The sequence below is a fragment of the Coregonus clupeaformis genome, chromosome 17, assembly GCF_020615455.1.
Source record: "Coregonus clupeaformis isolate EN_2021a chromosome 17, ASM2061545v1, whole genome shotgun sequence".
Lineage (NCBI taxonomy): Eukaryota > Metazoa > Chordata > Actinopteri > Salmoniformes > Salmonidae > Coregonus > Coregonus clupeaformis.
The window spans coordinates 41253236-41280643 of NC_059208.1; the positions used below are offsets into that span (position 1 = coordinate 41253236).

Consider the following 27408-nt stretch of genomic DNA (forward strand, 5'->3'; position numbering starts at 1 on the left):
GGTTTTTGGTCACAGGTCCAGGAATGGCTGAAGGATTGCAATATTTACCTGGAGCTAACCCTGCAGATAACACTACTGGGTGGTCTGAAAAGTCATAATAAATCGATCAATAATATAATAATACTTTTAGCAAACATGTTTATTTTCAATCTGTAGAAACAATGAGAATAGAAGGGTTCAGAACTTTTGTGAAACATCACAGTACAGTTGAAAAATATATGGCAAATAGAAATCCAATATGGATGGTGTTAAGAGATAGATGGGAGGTGTTGAATGGAGCTGAAGGATGGGACTAATAACAACAAGATAACTAATGTAGGGCATGCTGTGTCCATAATAAGTATATAGGTTATAGGTTGAGAGCTTTTGTGAAGGAGCACAGTTGGAGAGATATGGCATATAGAAGCAAACCGGATGGACATCATGAAAATGATCGGAGAGGTTGAGGGTAGAGGAAGTTCAGGAGTAAAAACAAACAAAATAGAATTACTGTAAAATTGACTGTGTCCATTAAATGTATATAGTATGTATACACTGGAAGTAGAAGCCTAAGCGTTGTTGTTCACTAGTTCACTCCAATTAGGGAAGGGGTGGTGTGGTTGGAAAGTAATAAAGGGAAATATATTTTTTTAAAGGATATGTATATGTGTTTATAGGTATGCATGTAGATATATATATATATTTGCGAGAGAAAAAAACATGGGGGATTGGAAGTGATGCAGACAATTACATTGATGGAAGTTACAATCTGCAATATTAAAGCTGATCTACCTTAAAATAAAACAATACAATTAAAACAAGAGGGCGCTGTTGCCGGGTAAAAAGCAGTACTGTAAAATTGCTGCTACTCTGGTGAGAACAGGAAATTGAAGATCCTATCATCATAGCCCTTAGGAGATATTGAAGACCTCCTACCATAATCCTCATATGACCAAATATTGAATATTTGCATTATTACCCCTAATATTACTTTTTGATTATTTTTTTTTACTTTGGGAGGAGACTATAGTGTACATCCATTCATAGATTTGATAAAGACTTTCTAGAAGTACATGGTGTTCTTTGTCTCTTGGAAAGTTTGCTTTGATTGTGTTGTAGCGACGGAGGGAGGCGGTGCGTTCAGTGATGGAGACAAATGAAAAAGGCGATGACGTGGACTCAAAACTGGCCCCAATTCGGCGTGTGCTCTTGTCGAGATGTTGGAGGGAGCGAACTGAAGATAAAGATACTATTTTTACAGGCTGATTGACTCATAGCAATACTGGTGTTACAGTATATTAAGCATATATAATCAGTATGTCATAGCATAACAAGAAAAAGAGCTAAAATAAGCTCCGTCACAGACAGTTCTAACAAGTTACCTTGCAGGAGAGGAGAAGTCTCCCCAAAGATCACTGTTGGGGTTGGATGATTGGACCACAGTGTTGGAGTTACTACTGTCCAGATCTAGCAAACAGCCTAGAGAGAGAGAGAAACTTCTGAAACGTTTCTGTGTTTATGTTAACTGTTAATTTGTGATTGCCAAAGCAAGTGAAATAAACAATGTTAACATATGTTACCCATTCCAATAAAGCCCCTTTGAATTGAATTGAATTGAGAGAGAGAGAGAGAGACGACAGAGAGAGAGAGTATGAACAATCAAAGCTACACTACATGGCCACTACATGCTCGTCGAACATCTTATTTCAAAATCATGGGCATTAATATAGAGTTGGTCTCCCCTTTGCTGCTATAACAGCCTCCACTCTTCTGGGATGGCTTTCCACTAGATGTTGGAACATTGCTGTGGGGACTTGCTCCCATTCAGCAACAAGAGCATTAATGAGGTTGGGCACTGATGTTGGGCGATTAGGCCTGGCTCGCAGTTGGCGTTCCAATTCATCCCAAAGGTGTTCAATGGGCTTGAGGTCAGGGCTCTGTGCAGGCCAGTCAAGTTCTTCCACACCGATCTCGACAAACCATTTCTGTATGGATCTCGCTTTGTGCACGGGGGCATTGTCATGCTGAAACAGGAAAGGGCCTTCCCCAAAAACATTTGCCACAAAGTTGGAAGCACAGAATCGTCTAGAATGCCACTGTATATTGTAGCGTTAAGATTTTGCTTCACTGGAACTAAGGGGCCTAGCCCGAACCATGTAAAACAGCCCCAGACCGTTCATCCTCCACCAAACTTTACAGTTGTCACTATGCATTGGGGCAGGTAGCGTTCTCCTGGCATCCGCCAAACCCAGATTAGTCCGTCGGACTGCCAGATGGTGAAGCGTGATTCATCACTCCAGAGAACGCGTTTCCACTGCTCCAGAGTCCAATGGCGGCAAGCTTTACACCACTCCAGCAGACGCTTGGCATTGCGCATGGTGATCATAGTCTTGTGTGCGGCTGCTCGGCCATGGAAACCCATTTCATGAAACACCTGACGAACAGTTTTTGTGCTGACATTGCTTCCAGAGGCAGTTTGGAACTCGGTAGTGAGTGTTGCAACCGAGGACAGATGATTTTTATGCGCTATACCCTTCAGCACTCGGCGGTCCCGTTCTGTGAGCTTGTGTGGGCCTACCACTTCGCGGCTGAGCCGTTGTTGCTCCTCGATGTTTCCGCTTCACAATAACAGCACTTACAGTTGACCGGGGCAGCTATAGCAGGTCAGAAATTTGACAAACTGACTTGTTGGTAAGGTGGCATCCTTTGAGAGTGCCACGTTGAAAGTGACTGAGCTCTTCAGTACGGGCCATTCTACTGCCAATGTTTGTCTATGGAGATTTCATGGCTGTGTGCTCGATTTTATACACATGTCAGCAACGGGTGTGGCTTAAATAGCCGAATCCACTATTTTGAAGGAGTGTCCACATACTTTTGGCCATGTAGTTTACCAATCACAGCTTTATTTAACTATAGAGAAGCTTATCAAGGCTTTTTGTTTTAACTGCTGTACCGTTATCTGAGCCTCCTGTTTGAGGCACTGTGTTTTGATTGGAGAAAGCAGAGGAAGGAGGAGGAGCTATCTTTCCTTTCCGTGGTGGCGGTAGGAGACCGAGCCCACCTGACCCCTGTGGGCGTGGCTTATCCCTCTTTTTGCCTTGCTTGAAGAGAGAAAGGAAGAGAGAGAAAAAAAATTAAGATTGAAATTGGGTGTTGAGTAAAAGTCAAATGGCCAATCCCAAACAGACCCCAGGGGCAAGGGCTAGTTATACAATTTCTATAAGAATGATCTAGTTCAATTGTGCCAGGTCTTTACCCCAATATTAAGGGTGATGGTTTGTCCGTCTTTAAATCCCAAGTCCAGCTTTGGTCCCAAAGCAGCCCCCTGAGGGTTTTTGCTGATCTCATTCTCTTGTTTCACCCACCTGTAACACACACACACACACACACAATATCGACTTAATATGCACTGACACTGGAAAAAGTAATGTTACATCAGCTGTTTTGAAAACTGCAGCATCTGGAACAAGCAAACTCAATGACACGTTGTTTTGGCTGGCAACTTATGCTGCAAACAGACCACAGTAGGTGTGTTTGTTATTAGTGGGAGATGATGAAGCACCAGTGTTTGAGTGCCTTGACAGTCACACTGTCCCTGGAGTGACCCCTTCCATCACTTACTTAAAGTGGTCCTGCAAAGACACGTTGAAGTCAAAAGAGTCCCCTCTGTCCCCGAATCCAACACCAATAAACGCACTGCGGCCTGAGAGAGTAGGTTGACATAGCTGTATGAGTTCATTGACATTGAGCTGACATAAGTGAAGAGTGAATTGACATTTGAGGAGAGCTGACAAACTCTATGAACGCACTGTGAACCGAGAGAGGATGTTGACATAGCCTGCTAAAGGAGGCTGACATAACACTATATGACTTGTGTAAAAGGCTGACATAGCTATGAATGCACAGTGAGGGGCTTTCACTCAAATACACACCATTGTCATCCTGTATTCGCAGGACAAAGTAGCGACTGGAGTCGCTTACGGTTTCAACTGCGATGCCGGGATACTCTGTGACAGGGGCCTGGGCGAACAGCTCCCCTGCAGGATGGGATGAGAAAAACACAATCGTAATTATAAACCACACAGATATGCTGTATGAAGTTCATTTTACTGGCTACATTGAAAGGGTCCCTGACAAGCAATGTTGGGACAAAGGGGCACCTGTGCAACACACACACACAATTTCATGACTCTCTCACCTGAGACTTTGTCTTCCAGTTTGATGTAGGCCACTTTACCCTTGGCCGTGATCCGCATGCGCCCTGACCAATCGGGCACATCCAGCTTCCAGTCTGCTGCCCTACAGGAAAGACCCAGGTCAGAGGTAACCAATAACAGGGCAAAACAGGGAGTACGTCAGAAGGTCAGTAAACAGTGCCTATTCAAACTGTTCTCAGACCAGCTTTTGTAACAAATAGTACGGTACAATATGGAAAGAATTCTGAATTGACCCAATTATCTTGTTCTTATAATGCCTGAAGGCTGAAGCAAGACTATTATTAAGATCACAAACCCCAATTAATAGCATAAGATAATTTATGGTTTTAGAGAATGTCAATTAAAACCATTTAGCCTACAGTTAACTGGTCCACACACATATAGGCCAATAGGCCAGACTGAAAACAGTAGTCTGATGAAACTACTTTTATTTTTCCCTGGCAGCTAGCACTGTTGGTTTCAGGTGCCTTTAATAGACAATGGTTTCATTATTTGAGCAATTCTGTAATCAATTTTACTATCACAATAGGACTGTTGTAGAATGATCGGGAACCTTGTATTATAGGCCCAAGTATATAGGGCTATTTATCACCTAATATACATTCATATAACATTTGCTGTCAATGCATTCTGCCAATACATTCTCTGGTTAAACTATGCTGATAAACAGCACACGCAAATACACATATCATGCCATTCACTGTCAATTCATCCGCACTGATAGTGCCAGCTTTGCGAGAGTAACATCAATATTGCCAATGGGGCAGAATAATTAGTGAGTCGTAGGCCTACGCAAAACAAATTAGACACACATCGACAGCTGTAAACATCCAGATAGATAGGCACACACACAATGCACCCAGATAAAACCACCAGCACCGCGGTTTTTGTCCAACACCCCAAATATGGGCCAACCCTTTGCATTTACCTGTATCCACGATTTGTAGCCCTCGGTGGTATGCGATAAACGTTGACGTCGGGTTTAACGCAAAGGATCGACTCATATTCGCCCTCGGTCGCCATCTTGATGTAAATTAAATTGACGTGTGGCTTATTTATCGGTCCTTTCGGTTTTTGCGAGTGTGCTATACACTCACAAGCCACGAGACGGCGATGACGTGAAGGGGATTCCAGAGCAGAGTTTGTGCTCCATCAATGGATGAATTGACCCTGCGCACATCCCCCAATGGTTTAAGGCAGCATTCCCCTTCCAATAATATGTATGATATGCATAGATGTTTACGCACCCATATATGGCATTGGTAATTATGACAAACAGCTGTTTATATATACTTTTGAGACCCAGAAAATGCTCTATAAACACATAAACAGGCAAGACTGCTCCCAATAATAATCAGTTAATTTGTGGAAAAACAAACAAGTATTTTGTTTCAGTCTCAATAGAGACAATGTTACATTGTTGCCACATTGTTTAATTTTATTGACAACAATGTAACATCCTCGTGATTATTAAGTAGGGGAGTGGTCTTTTAGACAGGTCAGGTTCAGAGTGCAGATGAAAGCGGAAATTGTAGTTCTTTGCAGATCCCTGATAGTATCCCGAAGGTTCGTATTCCTTTTAAATAAATGCAAAATCATATGAAAAATGGATGCTCAATGGAAGCATGTTATCTTAAAGTTGTCTGTTGTCCTTAGAAGTAGACCAAAGCTATATTTTCAAAGCTGTCGTTGTCATTAGACGGCTGTCATTGTTAGCTAACTGGTTAGCTTGCTTGCTACGCTGAAGCTTGGTTGAAAAGAACATTCGACAGCCATGAAGACGCACTGACGTTGGCTAGCTACGGTAGCTGTCCATGGTTCTGAATCGTTATGCAGACAGTAGCTCACATTTACATTTTAGTCATTTAGCAGACGCTCTTATCCAGAGCGATTACAGTTAGTGTGTGCATACATTTTCATACTGGCCCCCCGTGGGAAACGAACCCACAACCCTGGCGTTGCAAGCGCCATGCTCTACCAACTGAGCTACATCGGACTACAGCTTGATTGATATATCGCAATTACTGTTCTTGACAAGAAGAATATTGCCAAATAGCATGCTAATTCGACAGTAGCCTACTCGGGTGCATAGCTAATCTGTAGCACTGTAGATCATGGATTTGTCGGCATAGCGTTGGCATTGCAGTATGCTTGCTGGCCACTAAACTAGCTTAGCTTTTTGCTAACATGGAATGGCGTTGATTTAGTCACAATCATGAGGATTTGGCATTTTCTGTTTGGCATTTACATTTAAAAACACAAAGCTAGCCATTGCATAACTGGGTGATACAATGTGTTGCCCAATGGCATGCCAATGTGAAGTAGCTTCTTCAATAGCCTATAGCTATGTCATTGCTTTGCTCCATTTTAGGATTTTCTTTTCCCAGATCTGTGCTGTGTGCTGTGACAATGTCGTCGTGGAGAGAGAGACTAACAGAATGAGCATCCAGTGAGACCAGATCGAAAGAGAGACTCACTTCTTTGACATCATCCACAATCAGTTTTATTTCAATAGGGAAGCTGAGGTATAAGCAGCATGATTTGGGCTAAGTGCCAAGCAACTTCTCCTGTGTTACAGACACCTACATGTCTGGTGTTGATACCTGCCATTACGCGAGGCAAGACAGAAGCGTCATGGTTAATATATGAGTGAAAGCTCTGTCTTCTTCCGTTGACTGTGTGTGTGTGTGTGTACATGCTCTTACTAGTCTTTATACTGACTAGGTCCTTGTGGTTTGAGACACCCAATCAGGCGCCATGACGTCCTCTATGCTACGCCGACAATTGAAGAACCTTGTTCAGAACTTCTCTGAGGCTGAGGTCAAGGTAAAGGAGATTATTTACTTTCCCCCTTTCCTTTCCCCTTCGCTCTCTCTTTTCTTGCTCTCTGTCCTTTGTTCTGAGACTTTTGTCTCATCTTCCTCTCACTCTCTGCAACTTTACATACTTCCCTTCATCTTCACTCTATCCCTCTCTTTCTCTCCTCTTAATGCTGTACCAACGGTGGGTAATTTTACCCTGCAAGGGCCGGTGTGGGTTCAGACTTTTGTGCCAGCCAATTAGTAGCATACCTGATTCAACTGATCACAGTCTTGGATCAAGGCTTTAATTTAATACAATCAAGCTAGTACGGCTTGGCTGGGGCAAAAGCCTGCATCCACACTGGCCCTTGCAGGGTAAGAATGGCCACCCCTGCTGTTCAGTTGACACTGTCAGCATTCTAAAGTACCTTTGCAGCATCGTTCTAAAATAAGACACACCCTCTGTAGCAGAGCATGGGTCAGTACTCCATCTGTTACCCCTATCTGTAACACCAGTGACTCTATCGCCAGTATTTTCCTAAAATGATATAGTACAAGTTTGGTGCCAGAAAGCCTGGATGCTTTGGGAGCCTTTGTTCTCCGTCTGGAAAATAATCTGTGTTAACACTGCTGTATTTCTGTCAGGTGAGGGAGGCGACCTCCAATGACCCCTGGGGCCCCTCCAGCTCGCAGATGGCCGACATCTCGGACCTCACCTACAATGTGGTGGCCTGCAATGAGATCATGACCATGCTGTGGAAACGCCTCAAAGACGACAAGAACTGGAGGCACATCTACAAGGTGAGGCCAAAAGGGGAATAATCACACATATATTTATAGTTCGAAAGATTTAGATTGTGTATACAATAATCTAATCTACAGATGTACATCTTCTCATCATAACATCAAAGTTGTTCATACTGTATGGCTCACTGGCTGTATGCATACTTTATTCTTTATTATGAAACTTTATTATGAATAATTGATGAGCGAGCACAAGTTGCTTGAAAAGCCTGCTGAACAGCTCAGTTCATCAAACAGTGCTGGATAGAACCACGCCTCTCTCTTTTTCCGTCACATCAAATTATTTATTAATCTTTGGTGGGGTGGATTGCTATAATGCATTGGGATTGAGTTACTGGTATCAATCACTTGAGTGTGGGTACCTTTCAGAGACGTCAATGTCGATATCAAGCCTTTGTGCTTTTTGGTGCTTTTTTATTTCTGTTCAGTCCATGCTTCCTGTAATATTATCTTCTCTTATTTGGGTTGGTTGGAGTTTTTTTAGAGAGCTTCGTAAAACTGTAGCCAATATATTTTAAAAAACATTATTCCTCATACTGTGAAAATATTGTCTTTATATTATTTTACACTTTCTTCTTCATTTTGTTTATTTTTCCACAAACCAGATGCAAATACATATACAGTGAGGGAAAAAAGTATTTGATCCCCTGCTGATTTTGTATGTTTGCCCACTGACAAAGACATGATGTCACGAATTCCGCCGAGGCTGCTCCTCCTCCTTGTTCGGGCAGGCTTCGGCGTTCGTCGTCCCCGGAGTACTAGCTGCCACCGTTTGATGTTATCTATGTTTGTTTGGTTTTGTCTGATTAGTGCACCTGTTCCATATCACGTCTTGATTATGTCACCTATAAGTTTCCTTTGGTTTTGTTTGTAGTTGTGTGTCGTTGTATGCCTGTCTGTTGGTGTAGGTTATTTTGTTTGCTTATAGTTAGTGCTGTTCGCACTTTACGCACTGTTTTGCGTATTCGCTCGCCTCCTGTTTATGAGGCCCGTTTGGATTGTATTTTGCTCCTGTGACTATTAAAGTCGGATCGACTAAGCTTCTGTGTCCTGCGCCTGACTCCAACACCACATCCACATCAGCCCTTGACACATGATCAGTCTATAATTTTAATGGTAGGTTTATTTGAACAGTGAGAGACAGAATAACAACAACAAAATCCAGAAAAAGCGCATGTTAAAAATGTTATAAATTGATTTGCATTTTAATGAGGGAAATAAGTATTTGACCCCTCTGCAAAACATGACTTAGTACTTGGTGGCAAAACCCTTGTTGGCAATCACAGAGGTCAGACGTTTCTTGTAGTTGGCCACCAGGTTTGCACACATCTCAGGAGGGATTTTGTCCCACTCCTCTTTGCAGATCTTCTCCAAGTCATTAAGGTTTCAAGGCTGACGTTTGGCAAGTCGAACCTTCAGCTCCCTCCACATATTTTCTATGGGATTAAGGTCTGGAGACTGGCTAGGCCACTCCAGGACCTTAATGTGCTTCTTCTTGAGCCACTCCTTTGTTGCCTTGGCCGTGTGTTTTGGGTCATTGTCATTCTGGAATACCCATCCACGACCCATTTTCAATGCCCTGGCTGAGAGAAGGAGGTTCTCACCCAAGATTTGACGGTACATGGCCCCATCCATCGTCCCTTTGATGCGGTGAAGTTGTCCTGTCCCCTTAGCAGAAAAACACCCCCAAAGCATAATGTTTCCACCTCCATGTTTGACGGTGGGGATGGTGTTATTGGGGTCATAGGCAGCATTCCTCCTCCTCCAAACACGGCGAGTTGAGTTGATGCCAAAGAGCTCGATTTTGGTCTCATCTGACCACAACACTTTCACCCAGTTCTCCTCTGAATCATTCAGATGTTCATTGGCAAACTTCAGACGGGCCTGTATATGTGCTTTCTTGAGCAGGGGGACCTGTTGGGCGCTGCAGGATTTCAGTCCTTCACGGCGTAGTGTGTTACCAATTGTTTTCTTGGTGACTATGGTCCCAGCTGCCTTGAGATCATTGACAAGATCCTCCCGTGTAGTTCTGGGCTGATTCCTCACCGTTCTCATGATCATTGCAACTCCACGAGGTGAGATCTTGCATGGAGCCCCAGTCCGAGGGAGATTGACAGTTATTTTGTGTTTCTTCCATTTGCGAGTAATCGCACCAACTGTTGTCACCTTCTCACCAAGCTGCTTGGCGATGGTCTTGTAGCCCATTCCAGCCTTGTGTAGGTCTACAATCTTGTCCATGACATCCTTGGAGAGCTCTTTGGTCTTGGCCATGGTGGAGAGTTTGGAATCTGATTGATTGCTTCTGTGGACAGGTGTCTTTTATACAGGTAACAAGCTGAGATTAGGAGCACTCCCTTTAAGAGTGTGCTCCTAATCTCAGCTCGTTACCTGTATAAAAGACACCTGGGAGCCAGAAATCTTTCTGATTGAGAGGGGGTCAAATACTTATTTCCCTCATTAAAATGCAAATCAATTTATAACATTTTTGACATGCGTTTTTCTGGATTTTTTTGTTGTTATTCTGTCTCTCACTGTTCAAATAAACTGACCATAAAAATTATAGACTGATCATTTCTTTGTCAGTGGGCAAACGTACAAAATCAGCAGGGGATCAAATACTTTTTTCCCTCACTGTATGTATTGTAATCTTTCTCAACTTTTACAATCCGCTTGTAATTTCATAAAAACGCTCCTATCTTTGCCATATTTGTCTGGCATACCTTGGATTTCACTATGGTGTCATCTTAACTTTTTATAAATGATGTATTTATTTTTCTGCTGATGATTGCTCCATGCAGTGATCAAGTTGCAGAGCGTGTCTTTAAGGAGCAGGGGATACTCGTCTTGATTCCCTATTTTGTTTTTCACTCCCATCACCCAACTGCAGTCGTTGACCCTGTTGGAGAACCTATTAAAGACAGGCTCAGACCGCGTTCTGAATACAATGAAGGACAACATCTACATTGTGAAAGCACTAACAGAGTTCCGTTTCCAGGACAAGGATGGGAAAGATCAGGTACTAAAGCTTGCTAAATGCAAACCAACTCCTCTGATATGCAAGTTCCATCTCCAAGGTATTCTTTTTGAAGCCTCCCCACTTGAGAAATGAACTGTGAGCGAATTTACGTATTCATAATAATTAGCATAACTTTATGATTAGTATGTTCAGAAAATCTCCAGTGAAAGTGCTTTGTAGAACAGGAATAGGCTTAAACTGATCTGGGAAACCAGTCCAAAAGTGAGTGAGGCTTGAAGTATCTGCCTCTACTAACATCTAAGCTAACACAGTGCTTTGCCATGCATACACTGACTGATATTGAGCTTTCCTATACTAATTCTGCACAGTTACGCTTAGGGAGCCCCATGCTCCAGAAAGAGAGCTACCTAGTGGTACATACTAATGATGTCTGCTCATGCTATCCTTCACAGGGGGTGAACGTGAGGGAGAAGGCCAAGGTAGTACTGGTTCTTATGGAGGACGACGAGAAACTAAAGGAAGAGCGAGAGTTTGCGCTCAAGACCAGAGACAAGATCTCAAAGAACGCCACTGGTGCACATTAGAGAGCACACACTCTACATTTAAGAGACTTCATTTGACCATTTCCCTTAAAACATTCTTGGAAAACAATAAACAATTTCCTGAATTGAAAACTGAATTGACCCCCAACCCTGCTTGCCATAATGATGTATCTCATCATGCTATACTATATCTTATCGTGCTCTTCCCACAGCCTCCTCAGACGACCCCAACGACCCCAAGGACCCCAACTACAAGCCAGTGTATGTCCCAGGAGCCACCGGGCTCCCCTCCCTGGCCAATATCCCGTCTGTGGCTGACCTCGCCGCCAGCTTTGAGGCCAAGAAGCAAGAAAAACTGAGACTAGAGGCCCAGAAAAAAGAGGAGGAAAGAAGGGTAAGTATTACATTTCAATAGTCTGATTTCTCCCTTTATTTGGACTTTCAAAGACACCTTCAGTAAAGGATTGTACACTTAGGACATTTTGGATCATCTACCAAATAAATGTGTGTTTGGCATCATGATTGTCCAATCACTTATGTAATTGCAGTCAAAGATGACCAAGGAAGAGCTTGAATGGGAGGATGCCGCCAAAGCAGGAAAGGTTGCTGACGCCTTTGGCGGGGCAGATGAACCATCAGAGGAGGATGCATGGGGTGCAGCAGCCAAAGCACCCGCTCCTGATCCTTGGGGGGGTGCGTCCAAAGCTCCATCCGAGGATGCATGGGGTGCAGCATCTAATGCTACAACAGAAGAAGCAGATCCTTTTGCGGTGCCAGCCAGTGCCCCAACAGATGGTTCAGATCCTTTTGCGGCTCCAAAAGATGGTTCCGATCCATTTTCTGCACCATCCAATGCACCATGTAAAGTTGAAGCTGATCCGTTTGGGGCACCAAAAGATGATCCCTTTTCAGCACCATCAAATACACCAAAAGGTGTTTCCGATCCGTTTGGGGCACCAAACGATGATCCCTTTTCAGCACCATCAAATACACCAAAAGGTGGTTCCGATCCGTTTGGGGCACCAAAAGATGATCGCTTTTCAGCACCATCCAATACACCAAAAGGTGGTTCCGATCCATTTGGGGCACCAAAAGATGATCCCTTTTCAGCACCATCCAGTACACCAAAAGATGGAGACGATCCATTTGGGGCACCAAAAGAGGATCCATTTTCGGCACCATCCAATATGCCAAAAGACGATTCCGATCCTTTTGGGGCCCAATTGAATACCCCAACAAAAGGTGCTGATCTTTTTAGGGCACCATCTAGTCCACCAACCGAGGCTTCAGATGCGTGGGGTGCTCCATCCAATCCACCGTCCGAAAAGAAGGCTGATCCCTGGGGAGATGAGAGGACCACAGCTGCCTCTCCCCCCACAAATCCATTTGGCGATGGCTCGAAGGCTGATGATGACGCATGGGGACCACCAGGTAAGGAGTAATGGTTATAACCTTGTGACATCATCACATGTGCTCTTAATTAATATACAGTCATTTTTAAGATGTAGACCACAATTACCATATATACATTTTTGGTTGGAGTTCCCCTTTAGATCTGTTTAACCTCACCCCCTTTCCTCCAGCATCGACCCCGCCCACCGCCAGTGACCCTTGGGGTGCACCTGCAGCACCCACAGACACAGCATCGACAGGCGACCCCTGGGGAGATGGAGGGGCTTTCACCACTACAGACACTATGAACTCTGACCCATGGGGAGCTCCAAGTAATGGCACAGGTAATGTAGTAATGTATGCTTCCTCAAGGCTGTTGCCTCCAAGCTCTGAGTAAGGCGTCTGACACACCGAAATGTAAGCCTCTCTGTAGGTCCTGGCAATAAACCTTAAACGTCCTTGCATGCAGATATCTGAGTACTCCTTTTTCTTTCAGTCAAGCATGTTTGGGTACGCTCACAGATTCCATTAATGTTTTTCTTTGTGTGTTATCACTCCATCTGTCTTCCCTCTGTCTGTGTCTCCAACACTATACTGAACACATCCTTGTCTGGTGAAACCCATCCTTTCTCATGTTTATACTTCCCATAGGCAATTATTCCTCTAGGGTTTGGTGAAATCTTCAAGATGTATTATCGTATATCACGATATACGATAATATTGTAATATCGCAATGTACGATAATATCGTAATATTGCGCAGGCCTTATTTCCTCTTTCTCTACAGATAATGGAGCCGCCGCAGACGAAAACAACAAATCGCCAGCTTCGTTCCTTGGTGCCGGAGCATCGCTCGTGAACATTGACTCACTCCTCTCCTCCAAACCCAAACACCCCCCCCTCGACGTCCATGCCAAGCAACAAAGTAAGGACGGGTAAACGAAAGAGAGACCGGGGGAGAGAGAGAGGGAGAGAAACAGAGAGTGAATATATATTTATCCGTTCATTTAAAGCAGTGCTTGTGATTCAGTGTTTTGACTAGACCTTCCTCCCCCTTTAGTGGATAACTGTTGTGTTGGTCAGCATCAGTAGTTGTAGTCACGTACAGTACCAGTCAAAAGTTTGGACACACCTACTCATTCAAGGGTTTTTCTTTATTTTTACTATTTTCTACATTGTAGAATAATAGTGAAGACATCAAAAATGAATGTAGAATAATAGTGAAGACATCAAAAATTAAATAACACATATGGAATCATGTAGTAACCAAAAAAGTGTTAAACAAATCAAAATATATTTTAGATTTTAGATTCTTCAAAGTAGCCACCCTTTGCCTTGATGACAGCTTTGCCAACGCTTGGCATTCTCTCAACCAGCTTCATGAGGAATGCTTTACCAATAGTCTTGAAGGAGTTCCCACATTATGCTGAGCACTTGTTGGCTGCTTTTCCTTCACTCTGCCGTCCGACTCATCCCAAACCATCTCAATTCGGTTGAGGTCGGGTGATTGTGGAGTCCAGATCATCTGATGCAGCACTCCATCACTCTCCTTCTTGGTCAAATAGCCCTTACACAGCCTGGAGGTGTGTTTTGGGTCATTGTCCTGTTGATGGTAGTCCCACTAAGAGCAAACCAGTTGGGATGGCATATCGCTGCAGAATGCTGTGGTAGCCATGATGGTTAAGTGTGCCTTGAATTCTAAATAAATCACAGACAGTGTCACCAGCAAAGCACCCCCACACCATCACACCACCACCTCCTCCATGCTTCACGGTGGGAACCATACATGCGGAGATCATCCGTTCACCTACTCTGCGTCTCACAAAGACACGGCGGTTGGAACCAAAAATCTCAAATTTGGACTCCAGACCAAAGGACACATTACCACCAGTCTAATGTCCATTGCTCGTGTTTCTTGGCCCAAGCAAGTCTCTTCTTATTATTGGTGTCCTTTAGTAGTGGTTTCTTTGCAGCAATTCGACCATGAAAGCCTGTCACGCAGTCTCCTCTGAACAGTTGATGTTGAGATGTGTCTGTTACTTGAACTCTGTGAAGCATTTATTTGGGCTGCAATCTGAGGTGCAGTTAACTCTAATGAACTTATCCTCTGCAGCAGAGGTAACTCTGGGTCTTCCTTTCCTGTGGTGGTCCTCATGAGAGCCAGTTTCATCATAGCACCTGATGGTTTTTGCGACTGCACTTGAAGAAACGTTCAAAGTTTTTAAGAAGGCACACCTGTTAATTGAAATGCATTCCAGGTGAATACCTCATGAAGCTGGTTGAGAGAATGCCAAGAGTGTGCAAAGCTGTCATCGAGGCAAAGGGTGGCTACTTTGAAGAATCTCAAATATTAAATATATTTTGATTTGTTTAACACTTTTTTGGTTACTACATAATTCCATATGTGTTATTTCATAGTTTTGATGTCTTCACTATTATTCTACAATGTAGAAAATAGTAAAAAATAAAGAAAAACCCTAGAATGAGTAGGTGTCCAAACTTTTGACTGGTACTGTATATATTTTAGATATGTAACCTTTTCACTCCTCTCTCTGTTCTACACTCTCTCTTGGAATGTTCTGGACTGTGTATCCCTCCTCCTCCCTCTCTTGCCCCATTTCTTTAGCTTTTCCTAATTTCCCAGGCGTTTTACAAGGCCCAGGCCCTATGGGCAGACTCACGTCCATTGCTGGGGTTTCTCGTACTACAATCCCCCCAAACTCCAGCCTTTTTGGTTCCACCCCTATGTCCTACGGTGTTACCCGCCCCAGCTTTGGGTCCCCCAACCCCATGCTGGGGACTCCTTTATCCCAGCTATCATCCCATTCCCTGGGAATGCCTCATCCTGGCCTAGCTATTCCTGCAATGGGACCTCAGATGGCACCCCCCTGTTTTGGAGCTGTGATGATACAGCCCAATTGTCTGGGGGTTATTCCTCAGGCAGGACACTCTGCAATGGCCCACTTGGGAGCTTCCACTCCTCCAATGGGAGGGGGGGTCCCTTTGCAGCCACACATGGTTTTGGACACCGGGATGGGACAGCCTCTTCAACGGAACAACAATCCTTTCCTTTTCTGAAAAGCTACAACCTGTCCAGCTCCCCTTCCTCAACCCCAATATCTACAATGGTTAATATAATGTACATGTCTAATTTAAGTGTATGCAACAATATGTAAGAAATGAAACAAGGGAAAATATAAGTATTTCAAAAAACATTTGATTTTTATTTAGGTTCTTTCAAGAGTGGGAAACTGAGAGGGGACCATAGGAGTTAGTTCCATTTAGTCCTTGTGTGATTTTGTTCTTGTGTTGTTCTTTTTTAGTTACACTGACCAGGTTATTATCAATGCTCTCCTTCTTTATGCTCGACTCATAAGGCTCTGAGAAAGGTGAATGGAGGGTTAAGAAGACGTGATAGCAATATGTGTACAATCATTACAAAAGCCTATAGTGGGACACGTACCTGTAAAGAACAGGATGGAAGTAGAGCCGCTTTCAGGAGGTGTGTGTGTGTGTGTGTGTGTGTGTGTGTGAGCATGTTTTGTGTGAAGATGAGGTGAGATCCTTCAGCAAAAGTAACCATAACAACATTAACTTTTTAAAGTAATTTTTAAAAATGTCTATTTTATTTATTTATTCATTTATTATCCTATTTACTGTATTTATTAATTAAATTATTTGTTTGTTTCTTGAACACTTGGCCTCCAACAGATACTTTTGAAACAAACTAGAGCCATATTCAAATTAATTAATATCACATTACTGACAGCAAGCATCAAAGTTGTCATTGTACTGAGGGTTTCTTGAGTTGAACAGTGACTTTGGTTGGAAACGGTCATATCCAATTGGATAGAACCCTAATCATCCACATGATCATCCAATAACCAATAGTGGCTTTATTTCCCTTTTATTATTTTATACACATTTATATGTCTACTTATTTACTTATGTTTGAGAACAAACATGTTGTATACAAATGAAAGCTGAATTTGTCATATCATTTTTTTCTGTCCTGCGCATGTTGTTGAAAACTGTATCTCAAATCAGTTGAAAGTCATTTTTGTCAAATATTTGTATTGAAAGACAACATTCCATGCAGACAGTACTGTTATGTTTATCTATTCAGTGAGTTTTCATCGTAAGGCCTATGAATCCTATTGGATGCTTGTCATTCTGTATTTTGCATTCCCTCTTTAGCCTCAAACAAAACAGTTGAAGTACAACAAGACAGTGCACAAAATGTGAAGCGAAATGAAAGTGGGACTGGAATTATCTGAATCGTAGTGCAAGTCTATTAGTATTGTTATGGTAAATGTTATCATAGCTAATATTATCATTACATTTTGTATGATAAATAAATATTTATTTATTTGGGTTGTCAAGGCTGTGCTGTAAACTGTGACAGTACACATTTGAGTGAAATAAAATGATTCAATACCAGAGAGCTCAGCTCTGACTACAAATTCTCTCTTTGTTGGCATTTCTTATGTTTTAAGGTATCTTCATCAATTTCTGTTATCTCTTTGAATGAGGGGTATGGTCTATGCTCAATCAACATTTGTCTCAATCAACATCATAGTGATGGTAGCTATTACAAATGGCCACAAGAAGGCTGGTGACACATCTGTCACTCCAGCCACTCCAGTTCAGTGAGCCTGTTTTATACACTGTATACATATTTTTAGTATGCACATACATGCATGTGCATCCCTGGACTAAAACCCAATTTCAATTATGTTTCATTCAGTCGCTCACTTCACTCTTTCAGCCCCTCTCTGAAATCAGGATGATTCAAACTAATTTGTGGACATAATTTGAGGAACAGCTGTTTGATGGCAGTTAGCTAAGCGGAGTGGAGATTGCTGGGTTGAAGGGAAATTGGGTGGATCACTTGAACTGACGGGATGAAAGCGAGGGACTGAGTGGTGAGCGGCTACTGTAAATTCTCTAATTCCACTCCTCATTCAGAGTATGGGCATGACCCTTGGAAATCTGGGCTGTTGACTCATCATCCAGGCCACGATGGGGATTCCCCGTAGGGGAACAGATTGTGTTAAATCGTATGTAATCAGAGGGGTCAGAGCAGTACAGCACATCGGTACAGTACAACAAATGACATAGTGAGTTCACGTCCAATGCCATAACCTTAATCATTATGTAGTGAACTACAAAGTAGGATCATGGATTTGCCTCAAGTGGAGCGTAAGAAAGGGTAGGAGAGAGAGGGAGGGAGAGAGAATGTGAGGGATGGATGGATAGATATAGGGAGCAAAGAGAGAGAAAGTAACAGATGGGCTTGTGAGGATTAAGTGAAATCTGGGTGGGTTTGTGCTAGAAACTCACCCAAGAAAGACGAGCGTAAGGGAGAGGGAAAGTGAGGGAGGGAGAAAAGGTGAAGAAAGTGAATCTCGTAGAGAGGACGAAGGAGTGTAGAGGGTCGATGTCTCTGAAGGCCTTATATGGTACGTTTTTTTTCTTCTTTAATTTCAATGTCATTTTTTAGCTTGATTCATTCACAAACATCTGTTCGGTAACTTTCATGCATGTATAGTACAACCGTAATGGGTGGACAAGGACTCAATGGAAAGCCCAGCAATATGCAGCACATAGAGAAAATACAATGGGTATGGCAATTGAAAATCATATCTAGGCACAGGTATTACAGGAAATGAAACCTACCTACCTATGATAGCCTACAAGTAGCCCACAGGAAGTGTGGAAAGTAGCTTTTGTCTTGGGGAGCTAGTTTTCAACAGCTTCATATGTACTGTAGCAACATCTGAATTACATGGGATGGAAAAGTGATCCTGCGTGTGTGATTGTGTGGCTGTGTCATATTTAATCATATTGTTGGACAATGGGGATAGGAGATTTTCTTTGGTTTACCCGTTAAATTGATGCGGCCCCTAGACTGCCCCAAATCTTTTCCGGTTTCGAGTGAGGCAAAAAAAAAAAAGAGTGCCAGAGTATCTGGAGTTTATATGTGAGACTCTTAGGAAGGAGAGATTGATTGACAGTTTGAAACATTTTTCTGTTGAAATACTTACAGATTTAAATAATTGGAAAATTGAAGGGCTTGTAATTTGATCATTTGGGGGGAAATTTACTAAATTTGAAGGATATTCCATATGTTGGAATATTTTGGTATCATGATGGGATAAATGAAATACCTTACTTTTCTGGATGGGTGTCACTAGGGAGGGGAGTCTGACTAACTCCTGGTCTTACTGTCATGAGGAATCCTCTCTGTCATTATTTTGTGCTGCAATTGACAAACCAATCTGGCAACAACACAGCATTACACTCTTAGAAAAAAGGATTCCAAAAAGGTTATTCGGCTGTCCTCATAGGAGAACCCTTTTTGGTTACAATTTTGTAATTTAGAATACACTCTTATCCAGAGCAACTTACAGTAGTGAGTGCATACCTTTTCATACTTTTTTGTACTGGTCCCCTGTGGGAATCGAACCCACGACCCTGGCATTGCATGTGCCATGCTTTACCAACTGAGTCACCCAGGGAGAACCTTTTTGGTAACATGTAAAACCCTCTGTGGAAAGGGTCCTACATGGAACCAAAAAGGGTTATTCAAAGGGTTCTCCTATGGGGACAGCTGAATAACCATTCTAGGTTCTAGATAGCACCTTTTTTCTAAGAGTGTATAGTGGTAATGTATGCAGATGGACTGATGCAGATGTTGCCAGATTAAATTAAAATACAGAAACATCACATCTGTGATTCTGCTATCTTTGTCAGATTGCTATTCTACATAAAGACCATATCAACACAGATGGATTGATATTTCAATGACCATTCTCTAAGGTGACCAATAATGATTCATGGAAATGAGACAGACATCAGACCATCCGTATAGTATGATGATGATGATGATGATTGTGACAATGATAAAGATTGTGACAATGACATGATATGATGATGACAACAATGACGACGATAGGATGATGATTGTGTGGATGATTGTGATTGTGATGATGCAAAAGACTGTGATGATGAAGATGATGATAAAGAATGTTGTGATGATGATATGATGTTGACGATGATGATCGTCATCGATGATGATCATGGTCTGTTGACATAGTCCACATAGTCCAAAGTATGTATGTAATCTCAAACTTTGCTGACTATATGGATTACATCGTTGTCTAAGCCTATTGCCATGTAATATGAAATGTTTCTACATATGGGAGATTACAGTGAACAGTGATTTCTGACGGATTTTGCTGTATTTTGTTGCCCCTTAATTACTCCTCCCGATACTAATCCAAATTATTTGTCTTGCTCTATAGATGGTTGGACAGACGTTACGATCGTCAGATCAAGTGGGATTAACCAGATTCACCTAGTACAGGGAGATTAACACAGATTCATGAGGATTACGGGCCAACAGAGAGGTAGATTGAGAGATTGGACTAATCATTACATCAAATCACAATCTTCCTAAGAAAGCCGAGATGTGCGGGAAGAACAGAATATGTCCTGAGAAAAAGGAGACAGGAGAGAAGGATTAGGGGTTGTATAAAACGTGGTGAAATTGAAGTGTTTCTCTTCCAGGACACAACTGTATAACAGCGAACACATGCCAAATCCATGTCATGAAACTGGAAACATGGGATGTAGCATACAGACGAAAAATAAAAAATTTAAGAAAAATTCATTCATTCAATTTTTCTTCCCAAATCTAAAGCTGAAAAGCTCTTTGCCTGATTGCCCCAGTTCAATGACTGCTTTGATTTGCTAATTAATCATCACAAGTCGTTATTGAGGGACCACAGCTGGATCAGCGTGTAAAGGAGGAATATCGAGAGGACTAGTTGGAGTAGAGAATGACAGAGGCTAGAGGCTAGCTAGTCCTCATCTGCATCCAATCCATCTGTCTCACTCAACAGCGAGAAAATCCTCTAAATTCATTTTACTCCGCTCCATTGACCCCTGACCCCGTGTTTTATCTATTCCCTTCTTCTTCTTCTTCTTCTTCTTCTTCTTCTTCTTCACTCCCTCCCTTTATCCCGCCCCTGCCTAATCTCCTCGTCTCATCTCATCCCTCCATCCCATAATTTTCTCACAGTTTCCTAATCCCACTCCCCATAACCATCCCTCTGTCAAACCCCCTCCCCACTCCCATTTCTCTACTCTATATCTCTCCATTCCATTCCCCTCATTCTGCCTTGTCATTGAGTTCCCCCACAGTTCTCTCCTCATCATTGTCAATGCCCTCACTCTAGCTGATCTCTCATCAGTCCTCTGTCATCCCTGTGTCCATCCTCTAACCAGCACCCTCACCGTGTTTCACCATCCTTCGTCTCAAGCTCCTTTTGAGACACCCCGTCTCTCCCTATCTCTCGCTTCTCTTCCCTGCCTGTCTCCCACCTCTGTCTCTCTATTGGAGGACCACTATTTATTCTAGCAGTAGCCCTCGCCCCACACCCATAAGCCACCATGCTGGAGAACATGTCACGATGCAACCGCTCCCTGCTCTCCTTGTCCCTGACTTCGCTGGCCCTGGCACTGTCCATTCTGGCCTTTTGCACCTCGTACTGGTGCGAGGGGACCCACAAGGTTGTCAAGCCCCTCTGCCTCTCCCCGGTCAAGTTGAAGAACTGCGGGCAGAACAACAGCCAGCCCTACACCACAGGTAGGGAACAAATTCACCTATCCACATGTGCAAGAACGAATGTGGAGCCCAGTACCTAAACAATGATTTGTTTCCCTCACTATGTACTTGTGGACTCACCCCTGTTGAACCAACCCCTGAACATGAATCCTTACACTGAGAATTCTTGCTTTTTAGATGTCAGGGGAACCCTTGGCAAAAAGTCCACCTTTCCCTTTTTCGCAATCCTCTGAGAAATCTACTGTATATCAACAGAAAGCACACAGAGGTCTGTTTACATAGTCCACATAGTCCAATGTATGTATGTAATCTCAAACTTTGTTGACTATCTGGATTACATCGTTGTCTAAGCCTATTGCTATGTAATATGCAATTCTTCTACATAAGGGAGATTACGTCAAGAACAGTAATTTCTGACCGATTTTGCTGTAGATTGTTGCCCCTTCATTCCATTGACACTAGGGAGCACTTTTGACCTCTGTCCCTGAAGAATATTAAATGATGGTCTTGATATGCCTTTGACGAACATGGCTGGAAGATGTGTGTTTATGGAGTTTATTGTAGAAAAACATTACAGTAATACGGTATGTAGACTAGACACATATATCTCGCCTAAAACTGTCCAACCGTTCCTGTCCCAATTACCCCTTTACCCTCTCTTTTCCTCAGAGAGTCCCACTCTGGACCCTAAGACGCCGGCAAACAACGTCACCTTGTCGCCCATGGAAAAGGAAGAGCAGGCGAGGCTTCGGAAAAAGGCCCTCGCCAACGCAGTGCACTACATCTGGGAGACAGGCGAGGACAAGTACATGCTGCGCTACTTCCATACAGGTTTCTGGTTGTCCTGCGAGGCACACAACGAGGGTGAGTATTTATCCAGACCATTGTTTGAATATGCTTTACCCTTATAGAAAGAGGGGTTAAGTAGCCTTCATCCCAAGAACCTAATGATGCCTGGTCCTTGTACTGTAAGATCCAATCTCCTCAATGAATGTACTTGCTACGACTGTGATACAGTATGTGATATGTGGTTGTCTCACCTAGCTATAAGGAATTAATGTACTAATTGTAAGTCTCTCTGGATAAGAGCATCTGCTAAATGACTAAAATGTAAATGTAAATGAATCCCTAGCCTTAGCCAGTAATTGCTTGACACAGAGAACTTCATTGGAACAATGAATAAAGCAGGAGACAGCTCTTGTTATAGGCTGTTGATCTACAGAACCTTAATCGAGTCCAGTCTTACAATAAGGTCGGACCTAGGACTGAGTATAACGTCGATATATCTATCAGCATTTGCCATCGTGTCTTTGAATATGGCTGTTTTGCTGTTCTACTGTCAATATCTACTTATCCACTGATCTGGGATAGTCCCTAATCAGCTGAGGCTATGTAGAAGTAAATTATCACAAGCGGGTGCTCTGTTAATAATTTAATCATCTTTAATGTTGGTGATGTAAAGTCAAGAGTCAGTGAAGGCTAACTCAAAGGAATGTCTTCCCATATCATTTCAGGAGTAATTTGCAAAATCACTGTAGAGAGAAGAGTGTTAGAGCTTTTGTCTTGACCCTAGATAGAGAACATCTGGTGGATTTTTCTTTCTCCTCAATGTGGCTTATTTTACTTCAGAAAGTGTCCCCTTCCGATTGCCCATGCCAATTGGAACACTATTCTAAGATCTCACAATAGCCACTCAAGGGATCTCTTATTAAATCAGTATGTCAATCTTCTTGACAAGGCCCTAAAAGATACATGTGAATGTATTGACTTAAATTGTATTTGTTACTAATCACATTCTATTTGTCTTACAGAGGAGAAGTGCCGGAGCTTCATTGAATTGACTCCAGGGGAGACACAAGGTTTGTGCTCATTGAAAGTACATACAGGTGCTGCTAATAAGCCACCATTAAAGTCAAATAAGGACTTTATGCAAGCCTTTTCTCTCTCTACCTCTCTCCAATCTTAATTGTCCCTCTTTCTCTCTACTCTGTCTTTCTCTCTCTCTCTCTTCCTCACTCTTTCGCTCTCTCTCTCTTCCTCACTCTTTTGCTCTCTCTCTCTCTCTCTTCCTCACTCTTTCGCTCTCTCTCTCTCTCTTCCTCACTCTTTCGCTCTCTCTCTCTCTTCCTCACTCTTTTGCTCTCTCTCTCTTCCTCACTCTTTTGCTCTCTCTCTCTCTTCCTCACTCTTTTGCTCTCTCTCTCTTCCTCTCTCTTCCTCACTCTTTCGCTCTCTCTCTCTCTTCCTCACTCTTTCTCTCTCTCTCTTCCTCACTCTTTCGCTCTCTCTCTCTCTTCCTCACTCTTTTGCTCTCTCTCTCTTCCTCACTATTTTGCTCTCTCTCTCTCTTCCTCACTCTTTCTCTCTCTCTCTCTTCCTCACTCTTTCTCTCTCTCTCTCTTCCTCACTCTTTCGCTCTCTCTCTCTTCCTCACTCTTTTGCTCTCTCTCTCTCTCTCTCTTCAGCACTATTTTGCTCTCTCTCTCTCTCTTCCTCACTCTTTTGCTCTCTCTCTCTCTTCCTCACTCTTTTGCTCTCTCTCTCTCTTCCTCACTCTTTCACTCTCTCTCTCTCTTCCTCACTCTTTCGCTCTCTCTCTCTCTGACAGGGGTGCTATGGCTGTCAGTAGTATCAGAGTTTGCGTACATAGGCCTGTTGGCCATGGGCTTTCTCCTCATGTGGGTGGAGGTGCTGTGTCTCTGTGCCCGTAAGGAGATGTACGCTCTCAAGATCAACGCCTTTGCCGCTATATGCACTGTCCTTTCAGGTGAGACAGCCACCACTGGCAGAACTTTCTCTTATTACAAAAATTATATATACCAAGGCTTTTGAGTATTCTGTAAAAATATTGAAAAGGTAAAGCATTGATTATTCGATGTTGGTCAAATCAAATAGGAGATTGTCAGCAAATAAATCACCCTCTCTCTCTCAGGTCTGATGGGGATGGTGGCTCATATGATGTACACCACAGTGTTCCAGTTGACTGTGAGCATTGGGCCAAAAGATTGGAGACCACAAACCTGGGACTATGGCTGGTCATTTGCGTAAGTATCCCCTTAGGCATAGTTCACCCAAATTACAAAATTGCTTATTTGTTCCCTTACCCAGTCTTTGGACATGGAGCAAATCCATGGTTTGGTTTGTTTGTATAGGCACTGTCTCCAATCATTTTCTAACCACAAACCAATGGAAAACAGTGGGGTCCAGAATTATTGGATCCCTTGATAAAGATGAGCAAAAAAGCCTTTATAAAATAAATAATACTAATACTGAGCTATATTGTATGCAATTTTTTTTAAATATATAATTATATTATTTTATACTACTACAATTTTGTTTAACAACTAGTAGAAATCTAAAAAAGATAGGGGTCAAAAGGATCCCCTTGCGAGGATAAGGACACTGAGCCTTTTTCTAAAATGTTTTATGAGTTGGAGAATACATTGGGAGGGATTTTAGACCATTCCTCCATAAATAATCTTTCCAGATCCTTGATATCCTTTGTCTGCGCTTATGGACTTCCCTCTTCAATTCGAACCACAGGTTTTCAATGAGGTTCAAATCAGGAGACTGAGATGGCCATTGCTAAATGATGATTTTGTGGTCAATTAACCATTTATTTGTGGATTTTGATGTGTGCTGGTGTGCGTGGCCAAAGACCTTTATTTTAGTGTAATTTGACCATAGCAATGGTTCCAATCCAAGTGCCAATGCCATTTAGCAAACTCCAGTAGGTGCTATGGTCAGATGACAAGAAAATAGAGCTCTTTGGCCATGTACTCCTGAGTGGTGCAGTGGTCTAAGGCACTGCATCGCAGTGCTAACTGTGCCACTAGAGATTCTGGTTTGAATCCAGGCTCTGTCGCAGCCGGCCGCGACCGGGAGACTCATGGGCGGCGCACAATTGGCCCAGTGTCGTCCAGGGTAGGGGAGGGAATGGCCGGCAGGGATGTAGCTCAGTTGATAGAGCATGGCATTTGCAACGCCAGGGTTGTGGGTTTGATTCCCACGGGGGGCCAGTATAAAAAAAAATATGTATTCACTAACTGTAAGTCGCTCTGGATAAGAGCGTCTGCTAAATGACTAAAATGTAAATGTACACCAATGGTGGGTTTGGCCTTCGAAAGAACAATGCATGCAGAAAATACCTCATCTCCACTGTAAAATATGGTGATGGATATTTGATGTTATGGGATTATTTTGCTTCCACTGGTCCCGGGGCCCTTGTTAAGGTCAACGGCTTCATGAACTTTACCAAGTACCAGGACATTTTAGGAAAAAAACTGGTTGCCTCTGCCAGGAGGCTGAAACTTGGCCGCAAGTGAGTCTTCCAGCAAGACAATTACCCCAAGCACTAATCAAAATCCACAAAGAAATGGTTAATTGACCACAAAATCAAAATTTTGCAATGGCCATCTGAGTCTCCAGACTTGAACCCCATTGAAAACCTGTAGTTTGAATTGAAGAGGGCAGTCCAATTGTGCAGATAAGGATATCAAGGATCTGGAAAGATTCTGTATAGAAGAATGGTCTAAGATCCCTCCCAATGTGTTCTCCAATCTCATAAAATATTTTAGAAAAAGGCTCAGTGTCATTATCCTCGCAAGGGGATGGTGCTGGAGTATTGAAAACAATATATATTTTGTAATACTTGTTAAACAAAATATTTTTCTCTGTTCAATTGTCTTAGTATAGAATGATTAAGAAAAAAAAATACATTATTTATTTTATAGTCTTTTTTGCTCATCTTTATCAAGGGATCCATTAATTCCGGACCCCACTGTATGTACCCGATATTAGCATCTTTTAAACTTCTAGGCCATATTTACAGCCTATCTATAACCAATGACCACCACGGTTCACCATCCTTTCTCTCTCTTACCCCCAGTCTGGCCTGGATCTCCTTCAGCTGCTGCATGGCGGCGGCTGTCTTCACCCTCAACTCCTACACCAAGACGCTGATAGAGATGAAGCACCGCGGCCGCGTTCGTCTGGAGGAGGCCCGGGCAGCCATACAGGCACCCTCCTACGACGAGGTGTTGCAGGCGGCTGGGGGCGTCTACTCAGTTAGCAGCCTGATCCAGCATTACCAGCAGGGGGCGTTGATTGACCCCATGTGTGAGGGGAGGGGGCCGCTGGTGGGCCCGGGGCCGGGGGTTCCAGACCCCAGAGGGCTGGTGATGATGGCTGGTGGCTGTGGGACAGAGGGGTGCGAGGACTGCGAGAGAGAGATGGACGAGATTGAGGATGCCCTGGACAGGGAAGAGAGGGAGGAGATGGAGAGAGAGGACTGTGAGAGGTGCTGAGGGAAGGGAGGAGGAGGGGTTAAAAATAGGTTCTGGCCTATTTATTTTTCTTACATGTTTTGGATTTAACTGTGAAATGGACTGTGCTTGAGTTCAGTCATTGCAGTGATAATTATTTCATTACCTCAGTCCATGAATTAAATCTGAGTAGATAAAGCTCTGTAAAACCAAACACAGAGAGTGATATGTATTGTCCGGGTAGAGATTGATATAGACAATCACTAAGAAATGCCTGGCATTGGCCACATTTAACATGTATAGTATATCTCATTTTTATTCGATTGTATTTATGGTAACCCTGTTATTACTATCCTGATATTGATAGTAACTGTGGTGACATTGTGAATAAAACTTAGAATTTGTATTTTCTCTCCGTCTCTGTTTCATGTCATGTCAGTTCTTCTAAATAAACTGGACACATCCTGGGAACTGTCTGTTGGAACAACTGTCTCATTATCTCCAGTTGATGTCCAAAAATAGATGATGACATTATCTTGAATGTTAAATGGAGAGTGATGCAAAGATTACATCAAAAAACAGGGAGCTTTGGAGGTTAAGACAGATGCTTTCAAATGCTTGACAGAAGATTATGTCAACAATCTCCCCAGTCACAGGTACAAGGGCAAAGGGCGAGAGAGAGAGAGAGGGAGGGAGAGAGAGAGGAGAGAGAAAGAAAGAAAGAGCGGGTGACAGCCACCTCTACAAGTCTGTAGGATTATTCAGATGTATGTGGTAAATGATAGAGAATGTAAATAAAAA

At 42.8% G+C, this 27408-nt stretch overlaps 3 protein-coding genes across 5 annotated transcripts; 2 read left to right on the forward strand and 1 right to left on the reverse strand.

Annotated features, from left to right (window-relative positions):
* Window positions 1-696: 696 nt before the first annotated feature.
* Window positions 697-5311, reverse strand: LOC121585571 (adaptin ear-binding coat-associated protein 1). Its single transcript, XM_041901896.2, has 8 exons — window positions 5125-5311; window positions 4178-4278; window positions 3912-4016; window positions 3601-3682; window positions 3236-3344; window positions 2933-3080; window positions 1362-1458; window positions 697-1213 (listed from the first exon to the last, which is right to left on the reverse strand). Exons 1-8 carry the CDS (start codon window positions 5217-5219, stop codon window positions 1159-1161), a joined length of 792 nt encoding a protein of 263 aa, XP_041757830.1. The 5' UTR covers window positions 5220-5311; the 3' UTR covers window positions 697-1158.
* A 364-nt stretch (window positions 5312-5675) lies between these two features.
* LOC121586409 (epsin-1) lies at window positions 5676-13877 on the forward strand. 3 transcript variants are annotated; one of them, XM_041903058.1, is made up of 10 exons: window positions 5676-5762; window positions 6584-6721; window positions 6921-7022; window positions 7643-7798; window positions 10689-10817; window positions 11231-11351; window positions 11533-11714; window positions 11869-12751; window positions 12904-13056; window positions 13475-13877. In XM_041903058.1, the coding sequence occupies exons 3-10, from the start codon at window positions 6954-6956 to the stop codon at window positions 13648-13650; spliced, it is 1869 nt and encodes a 622-aa protein (XP_041758992.1). In that variant the 5' UTR covers window positions 5676-5762; window positions 6584-6721; window positions 6921-6953; the 3' UTR covers window positions 13651-13877. The 3 variants fall into 3 exon arrangements, with proteins under 3 accessions (XP_041758992.1, XP_041758994.1, XP_041758993.1); XM_041903060.1 differs by having other exon boundaries at window positions 13499-13877; XM_041903059.1 differs by having other exon boundaries at window positions 6937-7022.
* A 4109-nt stretch (window positions 13878-17986) lies between these two features.
* LOC121586410 (germ cell-specific gene 1-like protein) lies at window positions 17987-26976 on the forward strand. The gene is made up of 7 exons (XM_041903061.2): window positions 17987-18173; window positions 20019-21364; window positions 22013-22207; window positions 23155-23202; window positions 23952-24110; window positions 24276-24387; window positions 26232-26976. The coding sequence occupies exons 2-7, from the start codon at window positions 21169-21171 to the stop codon at window positions 26647-26649; spliced, it is 1128 nt and encodes a 375-aa protein (XP_041758995.1). The 5' UTR covers window positions 17987-18173; window positions 20019-21168; the 3' UTR covers window positions 26650-26976.
* The last annotated feature ends 432 nt before the right edge of the window (window positions 26977-27408 follow it).

Bases quoted from the DNA above. Each gene is read 5' to 3' on its own strand.
- LOC121586409 (XM_041903058.1), top strand. From the start codon at position 6,954: ATGACGTCCTCTATGCTACGCCGACAATTGAAGAACCTTGTTCAGAAC. The intron at 10,818-11,230 runs GTACTAAAGCTT...TATCCTTCACAG, and splicing joins ACAAGGATGGGAAAGATCAG to GGGGTGAACGTGAGGGAGAA. The intron at 13,057-13,474 runs GTAATGTAGTAA...AATATTGCGCAG, and splicing joins AGCTCCAAGTAATGGCACAG to GCCTTATTTCCTCTTTCTCT.
- LOC121585571 (XM_041901896.2), bottom strand. From the start codon at position 5,219: ATGGCGACCGAGGGCGAATATGAGTCGATCCTTTGCGTTAAACCCGAC. The intron at 3,683-3,911 runs GTGTGTATTTGA...CTACTCTCTCAG, and splicing joins GCGAATACAGGATGACAATG to GCCGCAGTGCGTTTATTGGT. The intron at 1,214-1,361 runs GTAACTTGTTAG...CTTTATCTTCAG, and splicing joins GACTTCTCCTCTCCTGCAAG to TTCGCTCCCTCCAACATCTC.
- LOC121586410 (XM_041903061.2), top strand. From the start codon at position 21,169: ATGCTGGAGAACATGTCACGATGCAACCGCTCCCTGCTCTCCTTGTCC. The intron at 23,203-23,951 runs GTTTGTGCTCAT...TCTCTCTGACAG, and splicing joins GACTCCAGGGGAGACACAAG to GGGTGCTATGGCTGTCAGTA. The intron at 24,388-26,231 runs GTAAGTATCCCC...TCTTACCCCCAG, and splicing joins GACTATGGCTGGTCATTTGC to TCTGGCCTGGATCTCCTTCA.